Below are 22,520 nucleotides of genomic sequence, written 5' to 3'. Positions count from 1 at the left end.
ACTTTAGAATGCTTTTATTGTAGGGTTTCCTGGACTGTCTCAGCTGGGTTAAGTGGGGCGATGAAGGGTATTGTCACCATTTTTGCTCTGAAAGTCTCAGTGAACATCTTTCTTCATTAAGGGCATTATTAAACCATGAGTTTTTGCCTTTGTCGGTGATTCTTTTGAATTTTAAAGGGGGTATGTCCTCAATAATGCTCAACATTGTCTTGTAATAGTGCGTCGAGAGGTCACTGACGTCAATCATGCTGTAATTCTATTTCACAGCGAGCTGCGACGTTATCCATATTGATTCCTCTAGTGTCACAAGTCCATTTTTTGGGCTTAATAGGTTGTGAGGACATTTTGGTTTTTATGAACGGTATTTCGAAGGTAATGATGTGATGATCAGACTAATCGCAGGGGGTGATTACAATTTTATCGATAACTTTTTATTTAGCTATGATCAATGTCTTTCTATCTTTCGTCAAGGGCAATCCTCTTCAGTTGCTAAAGGACAACACAACCGCCATGTTGCACTGCAACAAGTAGAGCAGAGGGGGATTGTATGTACTGTGCCAGGAGGAATTGATTCTGTTTTGGTTGCTGGACCTTCGTCTGGTAGTGTGTCACCTGGCAGGTTTTCTCTGCATCCTGACAGATGAGTTCAGTAAATGTCATCTGACTTGACCCCAAGTGGTGTCTGCAGCTGGATGTGGTTCATGACATATTCTCCCAGTGGAGCATGCCTTGGTTGTATGTTTTCAACACCTCTTAGAACACTATGTTATGCCTTTTGCACTCTGTTTCCAACTTTTTGAGGGACACATTCCTCCTTCTTTGGGACTCTGGTCTCCTTTATGTATTTTTGCGCCTGATCTGTTTCCATAATGGACTGGCCTTAGCTCATCCACCTTGCCCCAGACTAGGCTGGAAGACTGTGGTACTCGTGAACTGTGGAGTTTATTCATCTGCTCTTCGCTGTGCCTGCCTTCTTGGGAAGGCCTGCTGCTCCAACTAAACCTCCACAATCGATCTATTGTGGTTGCTGTGGGAAATTTGTGATCTGGTTTGAGGACTGTTGGGTCAGTCCTCTCAAGCTAACCTTTCTAATGTGCTTCTTTTTTTCTGTCCTTTGCTCAACATGGTCTTGCTGTGGGTACTGTTATAGCCTACTTCTTTGTCCTTTCCCCTTTCTGTGTTTGTTGATCGCCCCTCTTATTTGAGGCACTATTTGTGGTGTGTTCTATGAAAAGGAATAAGCATGTTTCCTCTTGTGCCTTTACTTATACCGTAATGGAACCTTAATTTGGTTCTTACATTTCTGATAGGCACACCTATTGAGCCCCTACACAGTTGTTGGTTGAAGTTGCTGACGTTTTCTCCTGGAGATCACTTCAGCATGCTGCTTCAGTGAGCTGCAGGTGCTGCTGGTGCTGCTGGTGCAGCCGTCAAATACCTCCTCCTTCCCTGACAAGGTGATGCTCAGGGCTCAAGCTTTTCTTTTTTGCGGGGATGTCCGAAGAAGCAACCATTCTTATTCAGACAGCAGATTTAGATCTCCCCTATCCATGAACGATTGACTGTACTCTTTGCTTATGCTGGATTGTAATATATATGCTAAAAACTATGTACAGCCATCGGAACCCAAGTATTGAGCAAACTAATTCACCTTTCACAAGTAGAATTCTTGAGTAAGAGTTAATCTAGTGAGATCACCAGACTGCTCATGACATTCATATCAACAGATAAAACTAATGCCACACGGGCAGTTGCACACATATGAAGATTCTTGAAGAAACCAGTCCCAGAGAACTTTATTCAGGAACAAGATTCTTGCATAAGAAAACCTCACCAGAATCTATGGTGCAATAAGCTCAGCCATCATGAGGAGTTTCAGACTCCAAATAACACAAATAAAAAAACACATACCATCCTAGTCAGCCCTGTAAAGCTTATTAAGTTGGGTTATACAGTATGGATAAACCAAAGGAATCCACTTTAAACAATCCAAATTCTGCAATTAATATTGCGGTCATCGCTGGTATTGTACACTGTTTGGGTCCACCAGTGCGTGATGTGTTGGATCACCAAACATTCACGGATTGCTTGCTGCAGGAAAAACAATTCTACGGGGACCAGGACAGCAGCTTCTGATTCCCACGAGAAGGGGCTTTTCACATGTAAGCAGACCAAATGATTTTGGGTGTCAGACTGCTTAGCCTAGCGGATCCAGGGAAACATGATTTCTACCCTCGTAGATCTGTGAAGCTCATTTGAGATCAGCAGTTTTAAAAAAAAACAAAATATGATAAAAGTAAGAAGCTCTCTTTATTTAAGTAGGAGATTCTGAGTACTGAGCACTGTTTAGGGTGGTGTCGCAATAGGCTGATATGTATGACTGTAAAGAATTGCAAATCTTGAAAATTTGATCATAGTCAAAAAATGGTTAGGCAAGTTATTTTGTGAACTGTTCTATCCTCCAACGACCTCAACACATGTTCTTTCTCAGAGAAAGCAGCCAGCCATTGTGATTTAAAAAAAAAAATTCAATTACTTTTAAACATAGTTTAAAATATATATTTAACTCTGCATGTTACACAAAAACACACACTACTAAAACAAAGTCAGCATACTATATTAATGATAAAATACTCATTCATTATTAATGTAAATATGCATTATATAAATATTCTCTTTTTTTAAGTGTATCTTACTTACCAAAGTGGTCGTATCATCCAGGGGCCTGGCTCCCGTTTTTCACAAGACCCAAGTACATGGTTCAAAAAGACAAAGTACTTAGCATCTTTCCTATTCTCAAGGTTGGCCAAGATATTGTCTGAGCACTTTCAGACATCTTTGTCCAGTTAGCAGGTATATCCGTATTTCTTTTCCTCAAATGACCTAGCCTGATTCCATTCACTATTAAATCAAGCACTGCTGAGGCACGAAAATTGGAGACTACTCCTTCTGTTGTGTAGCTAATACCACCTAGACTGTATTGCTCATATTGATATAGTGAGCATAAGCGGGTTTCATGCTCATGGACTTCAAATTCTTTTCTTTGCCACTTATGTCGTCTTAAAAGTAGGGGTGAGTCTAAACTTGCCGTTATATAAAAACTCTGTGAGATTCTGCAGAGTTCTGCCAATGAACAGAAATATGCATGTTGCGCTTCTCGAGTGGCTATTTAGCACCAGTAACATGAGCATTGCTGAAAAATCAGCGCAAATTGCACCATGCAGTGCACAAGAGAGCACAGTCGTTCGAGTTGATTTTGCTGCTGCTCAAGTTGAAAACCTACTCATGTTGCAGCAGGTCTATGCAAGAAGCAAACTTCTCACCGTGACCGCCTGTGTTAGAAAATAGCGCTAGGGGATGCCAAATCTCTCTCGCATTTCTGGAGCCTTGCAGGGAATAAAATCCGCCACGCTGCCATTGCCGGAGTTTGGCCAGAACTTCCCGCTACAAGAGTAAAATTGAGTGGCCAAATTCCGTGGGTGTAATGAAACATTCCACCAACCTCTATTTTACATACCATATTTGCTCAACTCACCATCTTCCTTAGGCTATGTTGCTCCTCCCACTTTTTAAGTGAATTTCTGCCCTCCCCTACCTAAAAGCTAAAATAATTACTTCCATTGTCTATTGAATCTTCTCTAAATGATACCAAGGCCAAAGTGCTTCATTAATTTGCAGCAACCCAAGGTTTTCAGGTTAATTTATTGTCGACTAGAGCACCCATATACGTCTAACTAGTGACCAATTTTACTTCTACTATAAGACCATTTAGGCAAGTATATCTCGGAGTGGTCAACCCATTCTGCAGGCCCTCTGGAGATACATCTAGCAACAACAGTGTTTTGTATCCTACTACATTGGCTTTTAATGCCACGTCCCAGATGGCGGCAGAGATGGATATTGGGATTGGAGGATTGTAAGCCGTGCATTGAAGTTCTGGCCTCAGTCCCAGCTCTGCTGGCACTCTTCAGATATCAGTGATTCCAGGAAGTAGTAGCAGGATTACTACCCTGTGATCAAGGTTTAATAGAACTGTGCCCAACAGCCCCCGTTCCACCCCACCCCAAATCCGGAAACCTCCATAGCATTCTCTGTAAAAGTAAGTTGTAACATATTTTTTAATGGAACACAAACTACACATCTGTGGCAGGCCGTGTTTGAGGTAGAGGTTTCTCACTTTTTCCGCTCCTTGACAAAACACATGTGGGAAGGAAAGGTAGCATTTTATTTGTTGCTGGTGCCAGTTGTGAGGGCAAGGATACTAAAAGCATCATTGCTGCTGTGTGATGGCAGTAGGCATGTGGAGATCCTACATTGTGGAGGACGATGACTGAAATAAAATGTGTGGAATCTCCCAAGAGCAAGGGAGTCCCTTCCAGCAGGAATTTGTCCAAGCTTGTGCTTATCCCACCAAGCAGAGCAGAGCCTGGTAAAGCAATGCTAGTGAGGAGCAAGCAGAAGGTGCTACTGACCGGCAGAATTCTGCGTATACTGGATCAGTAGGAATGGAATGCAGAACAGGGCTCGTATTATGCAGATGTTGCATTTTCATTGTCTGCGTCGAGCGCAACTTTTAAAAGGTGCGCTCAGCGCATAAAATGAAAATGCGCCGCATTATGATAAATACACATACTACTAATTTTCCTTGATTGCGCCGGGTGCACCTTTTAAAATGTGTGCCCGGCTCAGTCGAGGAAAACGCGCCCTATTGGGGTGAATGCTCTCCCCTTAGGACAGCCGTGAACTCACCCTGCCCTGGGTGCAGCGCATTCACAGGAAAAACGGAGCGGCTGCTTTGAAGCCACTTTGTGTTTTCACAGTGCAGGTGGCAACCTGTCTGGGGTTTGAAGAGGGAATAAAGATCCCCTTGCAAGCGGGTGCAGTGCGTGGCTGCACCCTCCTGCAAGGGGATGTCAGGGGCGTCCATGGGACCGCCTTTCCCCCCCTCCAGAGGGTTGCAATCAGGGGAACAGTCAGTGCATCGCCTGAGAGCTTCTTTGCCTCTGCACCCACGTCTGTATTATGGCGCTGGCACAGAGGCAAAGGTATTCTCTCATTTGCATGGGGCTACGCCCCCATGCAAATGAGGGAATGTCCTCTTGAGGAATGTATGTATGTGCGCCAGTGCTTTCGGTATTACAGAAGGGGATGCAAATTTTTGGTCCAGAGACACTATCACTAGAGTGGGAACTACAGAGGAGGCTGTTAAGCTTGTACAAACAGCAGTGGAGTTTCTGTGGGTGTGTCACTGTGTAGTTTTGGTGACCCTGTGGGTTCATTTTAGGTACGCCTGAACCACCGAAGTAGAGCAGTAATATTGCCTCTTGGGAAACTGAGGTCCACAGAGAATCACAATTCTGCCTTCAGACTGACAGCACTCCGTGGGTGAGGAGAAAGAGCACAACTCTTGTCTGCCTGCAAGGACTAATTTGTGAGGCCGACATGGGAGCATGGGGAATGTTGGGGGTTTGGGATTAGCAGGAGGCTGGGCCTGCTGGTTGGCCTTTGACTCTGAAGCATGAGAATAAAGAGGAGAGATTCTAAAATGCAGGAGACAGTCAATAACTTAGTCCTCTGTCAATATCCTGTGTGACCTTAGTGCCACCTGCTCTCTTACTCCACTATGCCCTCTACTGCTGTTGTAATACCCTAGCAGTACCTTCTGTCTGAGCTGGCATATCCCAGCAGTTATTCTGGCTGTGGAGTCTTTTCTCTGGAGTCTTCTGTTGGTGATGTTATGTGAATTTGTAGAGCGCAACTAATCACCAGTGAGGGTATCCAGGCACTGAGTAAGGCAGGCCTGAGGGGGTAGGAGGAGATCATGCCAGTTTTGTCTGGAAGAAACACGTCTTGCGGTTGATGCAGTATCCCAGCAGTGCCCTTCTGACTTCATGAGTGTGTCACAGCACTGCAGTTCAGGTGCTTCCTTGTCCCAGCAGTTTTCCTGCCTGGCATGGACATGTTCAAACTGGCAACCCCCACTCTCAGCTGCTGTAATATTCTGATGTAAGCCTTCTCACAAGTGTGAACTCCGATTTAGTGGTTGAAGGTGTTTTGTATGCCTAACTCTGGTTGGCTCTGTAGGTAGTAGTGGCCCATCCAGATGGGGGCTGGTTCAATGTCCGTGACCCCATGCCAGAAGTGTGACTGCTGGGGTGTATTTGGTTCTCAGTGTGCGAAATATAGGTGTGATTAATAAGGAGGGAGCGCTTGGATTCTGCCTGCTGTGTGAATGTCCTCCTGAATGAGTTGACCATAAGATTACTTGAGGAGAGGAGTGCAGCGATTACATAGGGATATTTCTATCTGACATGGTGAACCACTTGGTGGTTGCTGTCCAACAGAACATGTAGGCTGTCACTTAGGGATCCCCAGCAGGACCCATGGCTGCCCATTTAGTGAGTGTACCCCCATATGGGCATGGGAGAGTTACTTTCTCCTAGATAACTTCGATGCTGGCACACTGAAGCTCATTAACATTTGTCCCACTCCTGGGGTTACCCCGACTGATCATGGTTAGCTTGGCACACCTTTGGTAAAAGGCATACTGGCAGGAGGGCCGCTTGGAGATACCAATGTAGGACAAAAGGAAGGGCCTTTCAGGTGTATCAGCTGCTCCTAGGCTTCACTTTAATAGCCTGGTCGGAGGCCCTAGTATTTGAATGTATTTGTCAGTATTGCTGGCTTTCTCTTAGGGACCCAAGCTGGACTCGTCCACCTACAAGCTTCCCATTCTATGTCAGAATGGATATAATTCCTGTCCACTGAATACCTACACAAATAAGTAACCAATAGTCAAGCTGAAGGGAGTAGGGAGTTCTAGTGGATGTGTCAGTTATTTTGTTGTTGAAGCAGACACTGTATCAAGACATGAAAAGGGTAGCACACATTCCCAACAGGAGGCATTATAGGAATCTGCCACCTCAGGCAATTGTAAAGCTTCTCCCGATTACACTTCAGATTGTGCCACTTCTGGTTGTTACTAGTGAAATAAGGAGATCTACGCCTTACCCTGTGGTTGGCATTGGCAATCATAGGGACCATAAATACTATGGACTACACCAGAAGTGATTGTGGTTGATTTTATGGTACCTCAGCAGTCATCCTACCCTTATAGTGACATCCAAACAATTCTCCTGGCTCTTAAGGTCATGTCCTTACAATCCCTCTTTGTGGTGTCATTCTATTCCAGCACGACTCTGCCGGGCTGTTTTACTCCATCAGTTCCTTCTATTGGTGTAGTTTTACCACAGCACTGCTCATTGCTGCTGTTCTCGTAACTTTAGTGCCCACGAGCCTCATGCTGCTGTGGTTATTTGCTAACATTGTGTACCATGGCCTCGCCAGATCCCAGTAGTATTGCACTCTGCAGCCTCCAAGGTCCCACTCTTATGTCCGGATTCCTTTTGCTCTGTGCTCTATTTTAAAAAAAAAATCCTTTAGACTCTCCACCCACTCCCCGTCATGCCTTCTTTGCATGATGGGCTGCGCCTGCTCCTCCACCAATCTCCATTCTGTTTCCCTGTAAACAGATGAAATGCTTAAACATTCATAGACTGAGACCCTAAGAATTCGGTTGGGTTCTCTTTCAAGCTCAAAGTAGATTTAGACCCCATCACCCGTGTCCAGAATGAGCCAGAACACTGCATGCAGATGTCAGGAGTCCTTTTTAGGTCTCGGCCTAGAGACGCGTGAATCGCGTTCTCTGCAGAGAACTATTGTAATCATGTCAGCCGCCAAAGCCGCCAAAAGGAGACAAGACCTGGGCACGCGCCCAGCAATCCTAATGGGAGAGGGAGCGACAAGTGCTGGCCACGCGCGGATTCAGTCGCGTGCACGCTCACGGCGCCTGCGTCCCCGCTGCGCGCCGATCACTGCTCTCTTCCTGGCCGGCATCGAGAAGTTTCGCAACGCAGTGAGGGCACTGAGAGGTAGGTGCTTGTTTCTCAGTGTCTCTTTGTCTGTTTATGCCATTGTGTGTCTTGTGCACCTACAGTCAATGTCCACTGTGGCATGACAGGCTCTCTCTCTTCACCTGGTCTGTTACTTCGCTCCTAACAGTTCAGTTGATATGTTCCTTAGCACAGAGAAACAGAAACTACGTTATTTTTGCTTAATTCCCTGGAATAATTCAATTTCATGGGTGCCCAACAGTTTCTGCAGTATTTGTAGGTATGATGTGCTTGTGCACGTTTTCTTTTTGTGGGGCTTACTGAAGAGGGCTAGAAAACTGTTCTGGCCAACTGGGTAGTTAACGTGTGCTTTCTGCTGTGTGGCCTGGCCAACCGTGTGTGTAAGCTGTCCTTTCTGTTATAAAGCCTGGCAAACAGGGTAGGTATGGTGTGGGGCCCTGCCGACAGGGCGGGTAATCTCTCTTTCTGGTGTAAGAGTGGCCAACTGGGTAAGTAATCTGCCCTTCTAGTTCATGGCCTAGCCAAAAAGGTAAGTAACCCGTTCTTTCTGGCGCGGAGCCTTTCCAGTAGAGCAAGTAACCTGTCCATTCCGTTGCATCAACCTTAAACAACCAGAAATACCTGCCATCCTGCTGTTATCTAAGGCGGTTATCCTTCTGAGGTTCAGACAGCGAGCACCAATCTCAGTCTCTCATAATGTGCAAATTAATCTGTAAAATTGTTTGGACGGAGATGCAGACCGTATGAATGCATTACTGTGAATGCGATGTGAATGGCTTCTGCTTGTGAAACCAGAGCCTGTTCGCAGTCTGTAGAACTGTGTGACCCTCTGCTGTAATCGAAGCCACGGGAGGGCCCTGGCAGTGCTGGGTGTTAGTGTTGAGCACGCGGCGAGCTACTAACGCACAATGACTCATAGTGCAGGGTCCATTGTCTCCAAATGCTTACATAGATTAATGCCACCCTCCTTCTCTTTCGTATCCATTTGTCGACATCAGAAGGATTGCAGCACTAAAACTTTTGGGCTCCACACCTTTTTGGTGGGACCTGTCCTGGTAGAGGCGTGAAACATGGAACCGCATTGGCACATCAAAGTCCACTATGGGAAGCATTATAGTAGCAGGGCGACGATGAAAGGATGTGTGCCTGTCTTTAATGACTCAGCAGCCGTGATTGCTGCATTGGTATCATATATATCGACAGTTATTTATCTGTGCAGCGTGAGAGATGCATGGCGGTGGGCAAGCCAGGCATTGAAGACTTGCCTGCTTTCAGGAGAATTATGCAGTTTGGCATCCCAGACTGGTATTGTATAAAACTTTCTTGAAGACTGACATAAAGTTGTGAATTGTTCGCGGCATCACCCCTGGCTATGTGTTTTCATAAAAAATGTAGGCCAGGAGTCGTTTTGCCGGTCTGAGGATAAAAGCAGTTTATATCATTGAGGCAGCGAGTCGGACATTTTTGTGTCAGATATCTTATGTTTTTATTTATTTCTAAACTACTGCTCTGCTGATTTTTGCAATTGTTAGGTCGTGTAAATAAATACCCAACTCCATTATTAGTCAAGGCAGTGGTATTCAGTGCATTTTAAAGACCGAGTGCGTTATGATGACATTGGCATCTGTTGATTTGAAGTCAGTGTGACTGGGAAAATCGTGAATTCCATTCACTAACCACGAAACTCTTTTCTGCACAATATCAGTTCTCTGTCCCAAGTCAAATTGCGTTAGTGCTCAATGCTGACATATACTGTGAGCTGCAGATCACGAATCAAAGTCCTGACATGGCCAATTCAGGCTTCCATCCTTCCAGATTGGTAAATTCAGTATTATTAAATTAGGCTGAGCAATAGTAAGACCTGTTGCTTACAGCGCTTAGAAACTGCACCAGTTAATCTGTATGAGAAACAAGATATTATCACCCTCCTTATTAGGCGCACCCTTCTAATCCCTTAACTGTCCATGCTCCATGATCGTGCAAACCCTATCCATTTTCGATCTTCGTAACCCTTACGGAGTACCAGCACTTTTTTATTTTGAGGGGGAGAGTACCGGCACTTCTCAAGAGAAATGCAATACTTTTAATTGCAGAGTACCGGCACTTCTCAGAAACAGCAGGTACTCTGTACTATTACTTTTCCATTTCTAACACTGCCTATTGGCCCAGTGGAAACGTGCAAAAATACCCAGATGGCCAGTCTGGTAATGTAACTATTTTTGAAGATGAACATTTTGCTTGCTTGCGTTCTCTGCTCATGCAATGGCGTCTGTCAGGAAGCAACTGCAGAATGCGCCTGTCTGATAAACTTGCATGCAAATATGATATGGCGAAAGTTGTGGGTGTTTTCTGTTATCTATGCAGTTGGGTCTTTTTTTTTCTTTTTCCCTCATTCATAAATAAGCGCTGCCGGTTGAGTGATGTAGGCGTTGCAGGTTGAGTGGTGCTGTACCCGGTGCGGATTGAGTGGTGCTGTACCCGGTGCGGATTGAGTGGTGCTGTAGGCGTTGCGGGTTGAGTGGTGATGTAGGCGTTGCGGGTTGAGTGGTGCTGTACTCGTTGCAGGTTCAGTGGTGCTGTACTCGTTGCAGGTTCAGTGGTGCTGTACTCGTTGCAGGTTCAGTGGTGCTGTACTCGTTGCAGGTTCAGTGGTGCTGTACTCGTTGCAGGTTCAGTGGTGCTGTACTCGTTGCAGGTTCAGTGGTGCTGTAGGCATTGCGGTTGAGTGGTGATGTAGTCGTTGTGGGTTGAGTGGTGATGTAGTCGTTGTGGGTTGAGTGGTGATGTAGTCGTTGCGGGTTGAGTGGTGATGTAGGCGTTGCGGGTTGAGTGGTGATGTAGGCGTTGCGGGTTGAGTGGTGATGTAGGCGTTGCGGGTTGAGTGGTGATGTAGGCGTTGCGGGTTGAGTGGTGCTGTACGCGATGGGGATTTAGTGGTGCTGTACGGGGTGGGGATTTAGTGGTGATGTAGGCGTTGCGGGTTGAGTGGTGATGTAGGTGTTGCAGGTTGAGTGGTGATGTACTCGTTGCAGGTTGAGTGGTGATGTACTTGTTGCGGGTTGAGTGGTGCTGTACTCGTTGCGGTTTGAGTGGTGCTGTAGTCGTTGCGGGTTGAGTGGTGCTGTAGTCGTTGCGGGTTGAGTGGTGCTGTAGTCGTTGCGGGTTGAGTGGTGCTGTAGTCGTTGCGGGTTGAGTGGTGATGTAGTCGTTGCGGGTTGAGTGGTGATGTAGTCGTTGCGGGTTGAGTGGTGATGTAGGTGTTGCGGGTTGAGTGGTGCTGTACGAGGCGGGGATTGATTGGTGCTTTAGGCGTTGCGGGTTGAGTGGTGCTTTAGGCGTTGCAGGTTGAGTGGTGCTTTAGGTGTTGCGGGTTCAGTGGTGCTTTAGGCGTTGCGGGTTGAGTGGTGCTGTAGGGTTTGCGGGTTGAGTGGTGATGTAGGAGTTGCGGGTTGAGTGGTGCTGTACGCGGTGGGGATTGAGTGGTGATATAGGCGTTGCGGGTTGAGTGGTGATGTAGGCGTTGCGGGTTGAGTGGTGATGTAGGCGTTGGGGGTTGAGGGGTGCTGTCGGCTGTGCACGTTTTCAGCAGGCACACTCCTCCAGCCGTCAGTGCACGCTTTCACCAGACATGCACACCACCAGTTGCCAGTGCACGCTATCACTGTGCGCAAATACCACCAGACGTCAGTGCACGCTTCCACAAGGCACACACCACCAGACGTCAGTGCACGCTTTCACCAGGCACACACACACCACCAGCCGTTAGTGCACGTTTTCACCAGGCACACACACCACCAGCCGTCAGTGCACGCTTTCACCAGGCACACACACACACACACCACCAGCCGTCAGTGCACGCTTTCACCAGGCACACACACACCACCAGCCGTCAGTGCACGCTTTCACCAGGCACACACACCACCAGTCGTCAGTGCAGGCTTCCACCAGGCACAGTTGGTGTTGCAATATTTAGCTATGCCAATAGCTCAAACTTAATTATCCCGAGACCTATTGCATTGTAAATGCTTGTTAATCTGGGTTCCAGGTTAAAGAACCTGGGGCAGAGGGGAAGGAGCCAGAATCCGTTTCAGCTCTGTGTGGACTGCTTGGTTGGCTCTGAAAGCAGTAGGTGGGATTCACAGAGGAGGTTACAGTCCATAGTGCACAGGCCTGGGCTTTACACTGCCAGCTCCTCACGGTGTAACAGCTGCTTTCCTTCAGCATTATTCAGCAAAAAGGAACAGTGTTGGATCACATCAGAGGACAAGCATTGACAATGCCAGTGGTCTAGCTGTGTATTCATGCTGTGAATGTGTTTTGTTGTTATTAATTTGGAGATTTGCCTAGTATAAGATGAGAGGACACCAGGCTTTTTTAGGTCGAGCATTCAAGACCTCTTGTATATACTTTAGTATATACTTATATGTGTATGTACTTTGTGGGCTCTGGAGATCAGCCCTAGGACTTGTCTGCTTCCGCTTAGGGACTTTTTTCGTCTGTTCAACTGTCTTTATAGAAAATGAACAATAGAGGTCAGTTAAACCAGAATCACTTAAGCATTCTCTGGATTCCAGTCCATAGAAATTGTCTTCCACTAGCACCCATAGACAATTTGTTTTTCAAATCTTGTATTTTCAGTGATATGACCACCGAAAGCCCTGATATTATATTAAAAACAGAGCTTTGGACTATTCAGTTCCTGCTGAAAGGCAATATTTCTCTCGATATGTTCCCATACCTGGCGTGTCACGCAGTTTGGTGCTTACTTTCCCTTCATGTTAATGAACAGTAGATGTTTCAGCACCCAGGCTAATGTGCTGCATAGCTAAATACATATAAGTTCCCACAGGCTAGACCGATTGCATTGCAAACACTTGTTTCTCATGTAGCGGATGAACAAAGAGATGCTTTATGGCCATTCAACTCTTGATGCACTTTAAGCACTGGTATTCATTATATAAATGTGTCATCGAACTGAATTCAGCCTTTGCTCTGAGTTTTAGACAGCAGTTTACACTTGCAATTACCTATTTATTTCCTCGTTTGAGAAAATTATGGTTGTGAATGTTTTGATGCCCCTTTAAGCCTAAGTGCCTTGCTGCATTCAACCCAGTCATTGGTTGTTTTGAGTTATACCTTTTCCGTGGGAGGTCTCCATTCTGGAAATAATGTAGTGATTGAAGCGCTCATCTCATTTGTTGCTTTTCTCTCAGAATGGAAGATCTAACCGATCCAGAGGATATACGATCCAATGGAAAGTGTGACCGAAAGGTGTCTTTGTATGGGTACCTCCGGGGTGCATACCTGAAGAACAAGACCCAAGTCCATATTCCTGGTAAGCAAATGTTTTGAACTTCTTTGTCACTGGTTTTACGTGCCATGGGTAGCAGAGCCTTTTTGGGATTGTGGGCATGTTGCTAATGCAACATAAAATGTGCCCCCCTCCCCCCCATCAATAACCACCACTGTAATTTAAGCTCGATAGTAACCTGCGTACACCCTTCAGTCTCCGGCTTTGTCTTTGCTAACCTAATTCCATTGAACTATGTTTGTCTCTGGACCTTTTAGTAGTCTGATTTTATGAAATAAGTCCTCCTTCTGTTCCATAGGAGTGGGAGATTTCTCGGTCAGTGATGTCAGTTTTCTCCCTGACCCTTGCCCCCTCCCTGACCACCAGAAGAAGCGTTCCCTGTCAGAAAAGGAGAAGGTGATCTATGCCCCGCTATCAGGAGTTGGTGGAGTGGTGTATGACAAGGATGCTGTATACATTGACCTTGGAGCCAACCATGCGCAGCAAGAAGAAATGGTGAGGAGAAATTCTGTCTACGCATACTGTGTCTCATCAAGGGGCATTGATGTGGAATTAGGCTGTAATTGGATTATATATGTAAGAATGAGTGAATAACTGATTACTGTTAACACTAGTAGAGATATTAGCCACATTGACCACTGCATGTGACTTTTTCTGCAGTCACTGGATTGCATTGAATTGAATTGTTATTTGAATAAGCTGCGGCACCCTCAGAAATACACTTGCGATGCATCGCGTTTTCCACACACACTGAAAGCCTCTGTTCTGTAACCACGCAAACTTATGTATGCCAGGAATAGTACACTTCAAGGCATGCACTACCTATTTCAATGCTCCCAAGTTAAAACATTACGAGTTTCCTTCAACATCTGGGAAGCACATTTCACCAGAGACCAGCTTTGTTTCAGAGGACTGAGTGACACAGTCACATAACTTTGAAACCTAGTATTTGTAGCATTTCAATTGCAGTTTATTTGCTTATTGGTTATATATTGTCAGTTTATACACAGTGGTTCAGTTTAGCAAATTGTATGCTAGTATATAAGAACAGTGGGATTTTGGTAAAACTAGACTTTGAAAACATAAAATAAATATTAATAAGATATTGGCACAAAAAAGTTGAAAATATAAACTGGGCTAGCAAGCACCCTTTGCACCCATGAACAATGGGTACAGTTTAAAAAAAAGTTCTGAAAGTGCCCAAAAAGAATGTTGGTGTCAAATTTAAAAGCGTCTTAAAGTATCTCTACCTTGTTCATTAAACAAAAAAATAATATTGCTTAACTATTTCAGCGGGCAAAGAAACCTTCCCATGAGCTGGTTCAAGGCCTCATCGCCACCCATGCCACAATAGATTCCAAGATGTCTTCAAGCAAAGTCTCGCTTTTCATGGACTCCAAACCGTTGGGATCCGAGGAAGTTGAAGATGCAGAGTATGTTCATTAAATAATGTTTGCTGGTGGCCTCTGGTGCCCAGGCAAAGCTGTTCAGTGATGTTCTTTTCTTCCTTTTTGTCATCCATAACCATGGCTCCTAATGTTTTCAGTGGCGTACGAGGCATAGTGCGTCCTCCTTACTTATCTTTTTGTACTCTCATGCACTTTTGCTTCACATTGGCAATCATTGAGCTATGGTTGTTGCTCATTGCTCTAGGCTTCATTTCAAAGCCTATCACTTTAATGGCAACTTTCCTCAAGTGATGTGGTGCAGAATCATTTTCCTCAGTTCTCTTGCCACCTTTGTGCTTTATTTGTTTCTTTACCCCTGCTATTCATTTTTTCCGGATCATATTAATGCTTCTGGTCTCCCAACCCCCCACCCCCGCCTCTGTGCTCTCCCTTCACTCATGTACTTATCCCAGTTAGATAAGCAGCCCCACCCACCCACGCGATGTCATAGGAAAGTCTTTGAAAAGAATAGTAAGGTTGATTAGATTCTTTTGAGGGGCCTGCCAAACCATCAGAGCCTCGCAGGCCTGTCATATTCTCTCTTGGCAGAGCATTTAACTGAAAGTATTCTTGTTGGACCACTTTGGGAGAAACATAATGCAGCCTCGCATGGTTTTCATTATCAGGAGCAAACCCACTAAACATTTTTGGGTCAAAAACAAAAGACCGATTTCCTTGATGCACTAGGTAATTTACCCAATGCATATGGGGCATACTTTTTCATATTTGCGCTTTACGATTGCTGTGGTTTACATGGCTTTCATGAATGCAGAAAGAAGCACTGCTAGAACGTCTGCCATAAACTAGTGCAATATCTCATTTGTACAAGCTGGTGCCAACCTGTACTGTCAAGCTGTTTAGTTTTTGTGGCTCTGGAGAAACCAAAGTCTACTAAAATGGTTTTGAGACAAGTCTGACCGACCTCAGCGAACACTACGCTACTCTGTGCCTCGGGCAAATAAAGAAAAAAAAAGTCCATCTAGGACTGGAAATGGCCAGGTTCAGGCTTCTCGTAGGGAAGGTTGGTACTGGGTGGGTCAGTGTGCAGGCACACTCACCACACTTAGCAGGTGCTCAACTCCCTGAACACTATCACTTCATGAGTTAGTTAGGAGTGCTGTGTTCCCAGATAACCTGTTGCTCCTACAGTGCTCCCTTTCTCTAGTTACTTTATTCCGCTGTAACTTGTACTTTGTCTTCCTGTTAAAGATCTTCTCCTCTCCAAACACTAGGAATTAGAGTGTTTTCCCTTGTTGACTTCTTTGCAGTGGTGCACAAGTGCCCTTCTGAAGAAGAGTCGAAGTACCACTTGTGGTTGGCAGCTGGGCATACTTGAGGCCTAATGTAGATGTTGGCGGATGGCCCATTTCTCCTTTAGGGAAACTGAGTAAATTACTCTGCCACCCTGATGAAGGTGGTACCGGCAAAATTGAGAAATGGCCGCCAACTAGGCGGCCAATTCTAAAAGCATTGGCAGGAACCACCATCACAGTGGTTCCTGTCAATGCTTTTTTAAGTTTGGTGTATAGCTGTTAACACGATAAACCTGTGCACCAAGCAGGTTTCTTTTTTATTTTCAAAACAAAAATCCAAAAGATTTTGAAAATGAAAATGCTCCCCTCACCATGGGAGTTCTATCCTATGGTAAGGGGAGCATTTAGCAGTTTGTACTGCCTCTTACCGCCAGTGAAAAATGGCCTCTAATTCCACACATCCAAGTCAGTGGTCTGTCTCCGACATCTCTTACACTTCAGTGACGTTGGGGACGTTTAATCATGGTGGAGAAAGGAGTAAGTAGTCTCTGCCATGATTAAACCTATGGTACATCTAAATCAGGCAGCGGACCTTTATCTTGGTATGTATAGTCTGTAGTAGTTGCAGCGTAGTATACATACCGTCAAGATATAAATCAAACCCCTAACGTTTCTTTAGCTATACTCAAGTGAGACCAGGGCCAGTCAAGCTCTATTCAAAATTCAACTAGGTCCGAATTAATCTATTCATCTCAACATTATTTTATTACCGAGCATTTGTAGACGAGAAGAATGGTATTGTTGCCTAAGGGCTATTAAAGTATGGGTTGTGCCAACACTTTCTCGGCCAAGGTATCTGCTTTCTAGAGACACCTAGCACCGATTAGGGATGATTGGAGGGGTGGCCTTCATTGTGTTGTTGGGCATGGAGAAGACAGTAGATTTATATAATTCCCCCCACCAGCCCACAAGCTATTCCCAAGTTCTCAGTCAGCGATCTAAGCAAAGCAGCACAAAAATGTTCAGGCTCACAAAGAAAGACTGATTAAACCTGCAAGGAGAATACAGTTGTGGTATTCAATCAGAGTTGATTCATTGGACACCACAGAACCTACACACAGTCTCTTAACCCATTGAGACATATACTATATTACACACAGCATACCAGAAACTGGGCGGGTGGAAGGTGAGTAAGGACAGAAGCGATATATCATGGGGGATTTTGGTAGGGCTTCTATACTGAGAGAAAAGACTGTTCTGCTTAACTCAAATCACCTGCCACATACATTCCATTCTCTCCATATCCTACTATGAGTAGGAAGTAACCACCATTGAGTGGTAATTGGGTGGAGGGTGGCATGGATTTTCTTTGGGCGCACACTTGGCAGTAACAGTTTGTTCTCTTTTGGTGAAAACACAGAGCCGGATAGAGTAGTGATAGAGCGCACAGGGACCAACTAGCTCAGTTTTACCATACTCACCTGGGGCCCATACAACATTCATACATTGAACTAGTAGTCCTGCCTAACCAACTTAATAATTTATTCACTCTATCAGTTTGTCCAGAGGTCCGATTTAGGACTTATACCTGTAGACAATGACTTACCAATCCTTGTCACCTTACTATAAGTCCTGTGGATCAGAGAGTTAGCATAAACAGATAGTATTTAAACACATTTACATTTCTTATAATAACCACAGACTTAGGGAAAGTTTTAAAACCTTTATCTATGATAGATTTTCTGAGTCAAATGGAAAAGGGCCACAATCTCGTGACCATAAATTTTACAAGCAAAAAATATAACCAGCAGAACAAAAAGTTTGTAAGAAACCACCGTATCGCCTTTAGTCATTGGTACCTGGGAAGGGTGAGAAAGGGAAATAGCACAAGGACATCTCACATTGATTTTATTTATCTTGAATGTTGCAATAACCAATCCTGGCCACGGGCTGGGGCAAAATACGGACCAGGACGAGGCTCCCGACTAATCGGTACCCACGGGAAAAGACAGGTGCAGATCAAGACAGGTGACCTCAGCTAAGTGCAACACCAGCGTCCAACCCCTCTCTCTAGAAAAGCCAATTAATTCCCCAAATGGGTAATCGATTCTTCTGACAGAGTGCTCCGCCAGCACCTCTACTCTCGATCGCCTAGTTAGTGAGTTGGGTCAGTGACAGGTCAGCTATTCGGACAAGTCGGAATATTTCTCTATCTATGCCTACCTTAGTTATACCATTTCGAGGGCAATGTACCACCCCTAAATGTTGCAAATCTATGTGTTCCCCTTCAGTGATTGGTTGAACAGACGAGGAGAGGTCATCACACCATGCTAAGATGATATCATTTCAATTCAAATCATATTGATTGAAATCCCCACCCACAATTTACTTTTCCCATGATTTTATTCCGCCCAACAATATTGGTAAACATTTTGAATACATTGTATTTGGTAGCTTCCTTTCTAGAGGTCAGATGAGCAGGTTCCCAGGAACATTGTGGGTAAGAAGTGGGCTGGCAGAGGTTCAATGCCAGTGCTTCAGCAAATTCAGTGTCAGGGTGCGCATGTGCAAATTCATCCAAGATGGAAGATGTGTCTGTGGTGAGGCCCAAAGTACGAGCTAGTAGCAAAGTCAAAAAGAAATATATTAGAATACAGAAATAAATGAATGCACTGTATACCATTTATCTCTACTCTATTCCCATTACTTTATTTTAAATTGTGCATTAATGATTAAGCAGAACAAGCTGCAGCATAAGCATTAGCATGTGAAATTTAAAGGAGCCATTTCTGGCATTAGTGCGCAGAAGTAAAGTTTTCCCACCAAGCAGAGAGGTACGTCACACCACGTGAGTGTGGCAGTCGCATGCGTAGAAGGGTTCCCACGTTTTCGGCAGCCATTTTAATGCATTAGAGTTACTGTTAGTAAAAGCACATTGAAAAGCTTCCCCTAGATACTAGAAATGTCGTGAAATGTAAATATTAGTAAACAAAACATGTTGATTAATATTTTATAAGTTATTTAGAGACGGCTGAATACAAGCAAGTTTCGGAATATGTGAATCCTTGCTCCATCAGTAGTCTCAGCAGCTGAGCCACAGATCTTTCCTTACAGTCCTGCTGGGTCTTTTGTCCCTGCAATATTCTGGTTTCATTCTTTTTTTTAGGCACTATTAAAGCATGTTTTTATGTAGGTGTACTTACCTTCAGGACAAAAAATAGTGTGCGTAGAGCTAGGAGTCTAGTGTAGGCTCTCTAGGGCAGTATGATTGCTGTTTCTGTCAGTTAATCACTGACTGCATAAATGATTTCCATTTCTAGGCATTTTGTGAGTCTACTTTTTGTAGCTATTCTGAAAATATGGCATAGAGGAAGTCCTCTTGGACTTACTAGGTACTGACACACTCTCTTATGCATACTGAGATATGGTATTAAATGTTGCAAAGACACCAGACACAATTGTTTTTCTTCTTTTCTGTCTCAGGGTGGTAATGCCTAAGGAGAAGAGAATAGTAGATGCCAAGACGGGTCAGGTTCGTCGGAAAGCGATCTTTGATGGAGAAGAGTCTGATGAGGAAGATTCTGATGGGGAGGACGATGATTCAGAGTCTGGCTCTGAAAGTGATGATGAAGTGGAAGAAGAGGAAACTGATAATGAAGACCACGAACTGAAACCAGACATCCAGACTCCTAAACGCCTAAAACTTGAGGAAACGAAGGATGATGGCAAAATGGAATTGCCTGCATTTGCAGACAGTGATGACAGTCTGGAGGAGGAAGGGGAAGAGACGGAAGAGGAGAGCGAAGGAGGGCACTCTGACAGTGATGGCAAAGAGGATGAAGAAGAAGAAAGTGAACTGGAGCAAGGAAGTGGCTATGATGGACAGAAAATATTAGCTTCTGATGATAGAGCAGTTGAAGTGGAAGTTAAGAAGTTTAAAGGGACTAGGAAGAGGGCAGAGGGGAAACTGCCAAGTAAAGTAACAACTACTGCTGACTCTGGGAACTGCACAGGTGAAGATCCCTCATCAGAAGTGGAATCTGATGAAGGATCCTCAGAAGAGGAAGACGAATCGAGTTCTGACTCAGAAATGGAAGATCTTGATGATAGAAGAGCACATCACCCACAGAAGCTGAAAACAAAGACTAAAATTGAAAAAGAGGAGTTGGAAGATATGCTCAAAGACGAAGACTGTGTGGAGGATGTACATTCAGCTGCAGAAACAGCAGGTGGGTCTCACTTGTGTTTGTTTTCGCTCATTAATTGCAACAAGCCTTATTTTATGTGGTACATTTTGCTTTTTTATGTTTTAAAGTGATTTGTACAAGAGTTGCAAAAGGTAATATTTTCTCTTTGTTTTAATGGTCCAAAATCTATTTTGAATGTCACCTTCTACATTTTGAAGATAGAAACAACAATTTTAGAGCATTTGGCATAAACATTTCCTTTCTTCATACCAAATCAATGTTATTTTAAAGTGAAAAACCTACTTTGTTTATATGCGCATACATTTCGTTTGAATGAAAAGCCTCAAATAAGCTTAAGAAGAAGCCACTTCAAAAAATAGTGCTGAACAAAACCATATATAGTGTGCATCTCAGCCCAAGCATGCGCTTCCAGCCTTAAGCATCACATCTAAGCCATGTGTGCCTTCCCAGAGTTGGGGTGAGGTACCCTTAGATTGGTCAGCGCTCTCTTTCTAAGGCCCCTGTGGCATACAACCTGGCCTGCTCATGAGGTGTCCCCACCCTCTTCGAAGGATTGAAATTCATCACACACAAGTTCAGCTTGATACAGAAAATCACCCCCATTTCTCTTTGGCTGAGCCCTAGATGTTTTCTTTTGTTTTTAGGCTGATTGCTTTTCATCATCATTTGCACATTTAAAGTGATTTGTGTTTAATACTAATTTGCGTTTTGTGACAACTCAATCCTCGTATCTGATCTTTCTTGACTGGTAGCAAACATTCCTACTATTTAGTCTAAATCGTCCTAATATCAGTACTACTTCAAATGAAATCTCCCGACATGTATGGAAACTTGAATGGTATTGCGAAATGGTAGCGACTGAGAACCCTACAGAGCTGAACTTTCAAATAAAGTTACATGGATTTTGAATTGTATCCGCTCTCCTGTGATTTCGCAGAAATTGAATTCCCCTGCTTGACTGTTAAGTCTCTCTTTTTTAATCTAGTCTCTGCCCTTATGATGTCTACCTATGTAACAAAACAAACTCTTGGATGCCACGAAGATATCCATGTATGTCGATATGACCACACACACCCCCTGCCAAACATATTGTGTCTTGGTTTCAGTCACCCACTAAACCGCTTACCGAAAGGAAACATTTTATTAGAAATGCTTTTGGGTTTGAGCGGTCGCCCCGGAAAACAGTGTTTAGTTTATCAATGAATAATATACAGCAAAACAATCAGAAGACAGATGAAGGGAGAAGGGAAATGAAAATGAAATGTTGACCTGTTTGGCCTCCATTTAAGATTTGTTGGGGAGCAGAGTTAGGGAAATGGTGGAAGAACAGTAAGCTCTACCTTCAGTTACTCCCACTCTCTGATGTTGTACATGATGCTTGGGGGAAGACTTAGTGGTAGGGAAGATTGGAAAGGAAGGTCCCTATGGCCATATTTATTTCCCCATTCTGCATAACCAACCACCCTAGCCGTAAAACTGATTATTAAAAGGAAGAAACAGAAGAAAAATAAACTGGGATACTCCAAATCATTTAACTTCCAGTGTCTTTAAGATATTCAGAATTCTTGCTGGGCTTCAAGGGAGGATGGAAAGGGTGTTCGATACCATTTGCCATTCCTCCGGCATCCCATTCCACCCTAACAAGACATCTGAGTGAGCTGACATAAAGAAAAGAAAATGGACTGCAGCAGTAAATAATGTTGCTGGCTCCTCCTACTACTGTCCCTCACGTGGATCCTCCCAGGTCGATGCAAGATTGAAAGGGCTATTCAGCATCTGCCCACTTCCATTCAGCTAGACCTCAGGGATGTTTGTGCACTTTGTGGGTATGCACATGTGAATGCACACAGTACATGGTAAAGGTGTGTGAACTGGTGAGGTTGGGCAGACTGGAACCTATATGGCAAGTGTGTGCAACCAAAGAGCTGATAAGTATGTGCAAATTGGAAACTGTAGGCAATCATAAATGTCTGGGAAGAGATTGCCTTTCCTATTCCAGAACCTCCATTGGGAAAAAGAGGTTGCACTTGGCCATGAGAATTGTTGGGAGCTGTGATTACTGATCTCAGCCTCTATGAAGGCCAGGCTATCTGCCACTTTTCTTGTGTCTGCAATACATAGGATTTTATTGGCTGCTTTCACCACCTCCTCCCACCCAGCCAGATTACTTTTGGTGGGAGTTTGGATCATGAGGTTAAATGAAGGGGGATCATCCAGACATCCCACCTCCCAGACTTCACATTTTATGATGGGATGTTGGGATAAAAGAAACTGCTGAGCTCCTTTTCTACTCTTTCTCAGCTCCTTCTTCCCATATGCCTATCTGCAGAAGGAGAAATCGGAATCAGAGGAAGACAAGTTTAGGGCTGTAACTGGTGGCAGTGACC

General features: G+C 44.4%; 1 protein-coding gene across 2 annotated transcripts in view; it reads left to right on the top strand.

Moving 5' to 3' along the window:
* The window catches only part of BMS1 (BMS1 ribosome biogenesis factor), a 166,856-nt gene that overhangs the window by 31,662 nt on the left and 112,674 nt on the right, over positions 1–22,520 (top strand). For both annotated transcript variants that reach the window (XR_013594763.1, XM_078642946.1), the window contains exons 7-10: positions 13,127–13,248; positions 13,523–13,719; positions 14,518–14,657; positions 19,409–20,154. Coding sequence is in view for 1 of the 2 variants with exons in the window: in XM_078642946.1 (XP_078499072.1) it covers positions 13,127–13,248; positions 13,523–13,719; positions 14,518–14,657; positions 19,409–20,154 (1,205 nt within the window). In the remaining variant the exon portion in view is untranslated. The remainder of the gene's footprint in view (positions 1–13,126; positions 13,249–13,522; positions 13,720–14,517; positions 14,658–19,408; positions 20,155–22,520) is intronic.

Source organism: Lissotriton helveticus, chromosome 5_1 (assembly GCF_964261635.1).
Source record: "Lissotriton helveticus chromosome 5_1, aLisHel1.1, whole genome shotgun sequence".
Classification (NCBI taxonomy): Eukaryota; Metazoa; Chordata; class Amphibia; order Caudata; family Salamandridae; genus Lissotriton; species Lissotriton helveticus.
The sequence above is the reverse complement of the archived record's forward strand: the minus strand, read 5'-3'. Positions and strand labels throughout refer to the sequence as shown.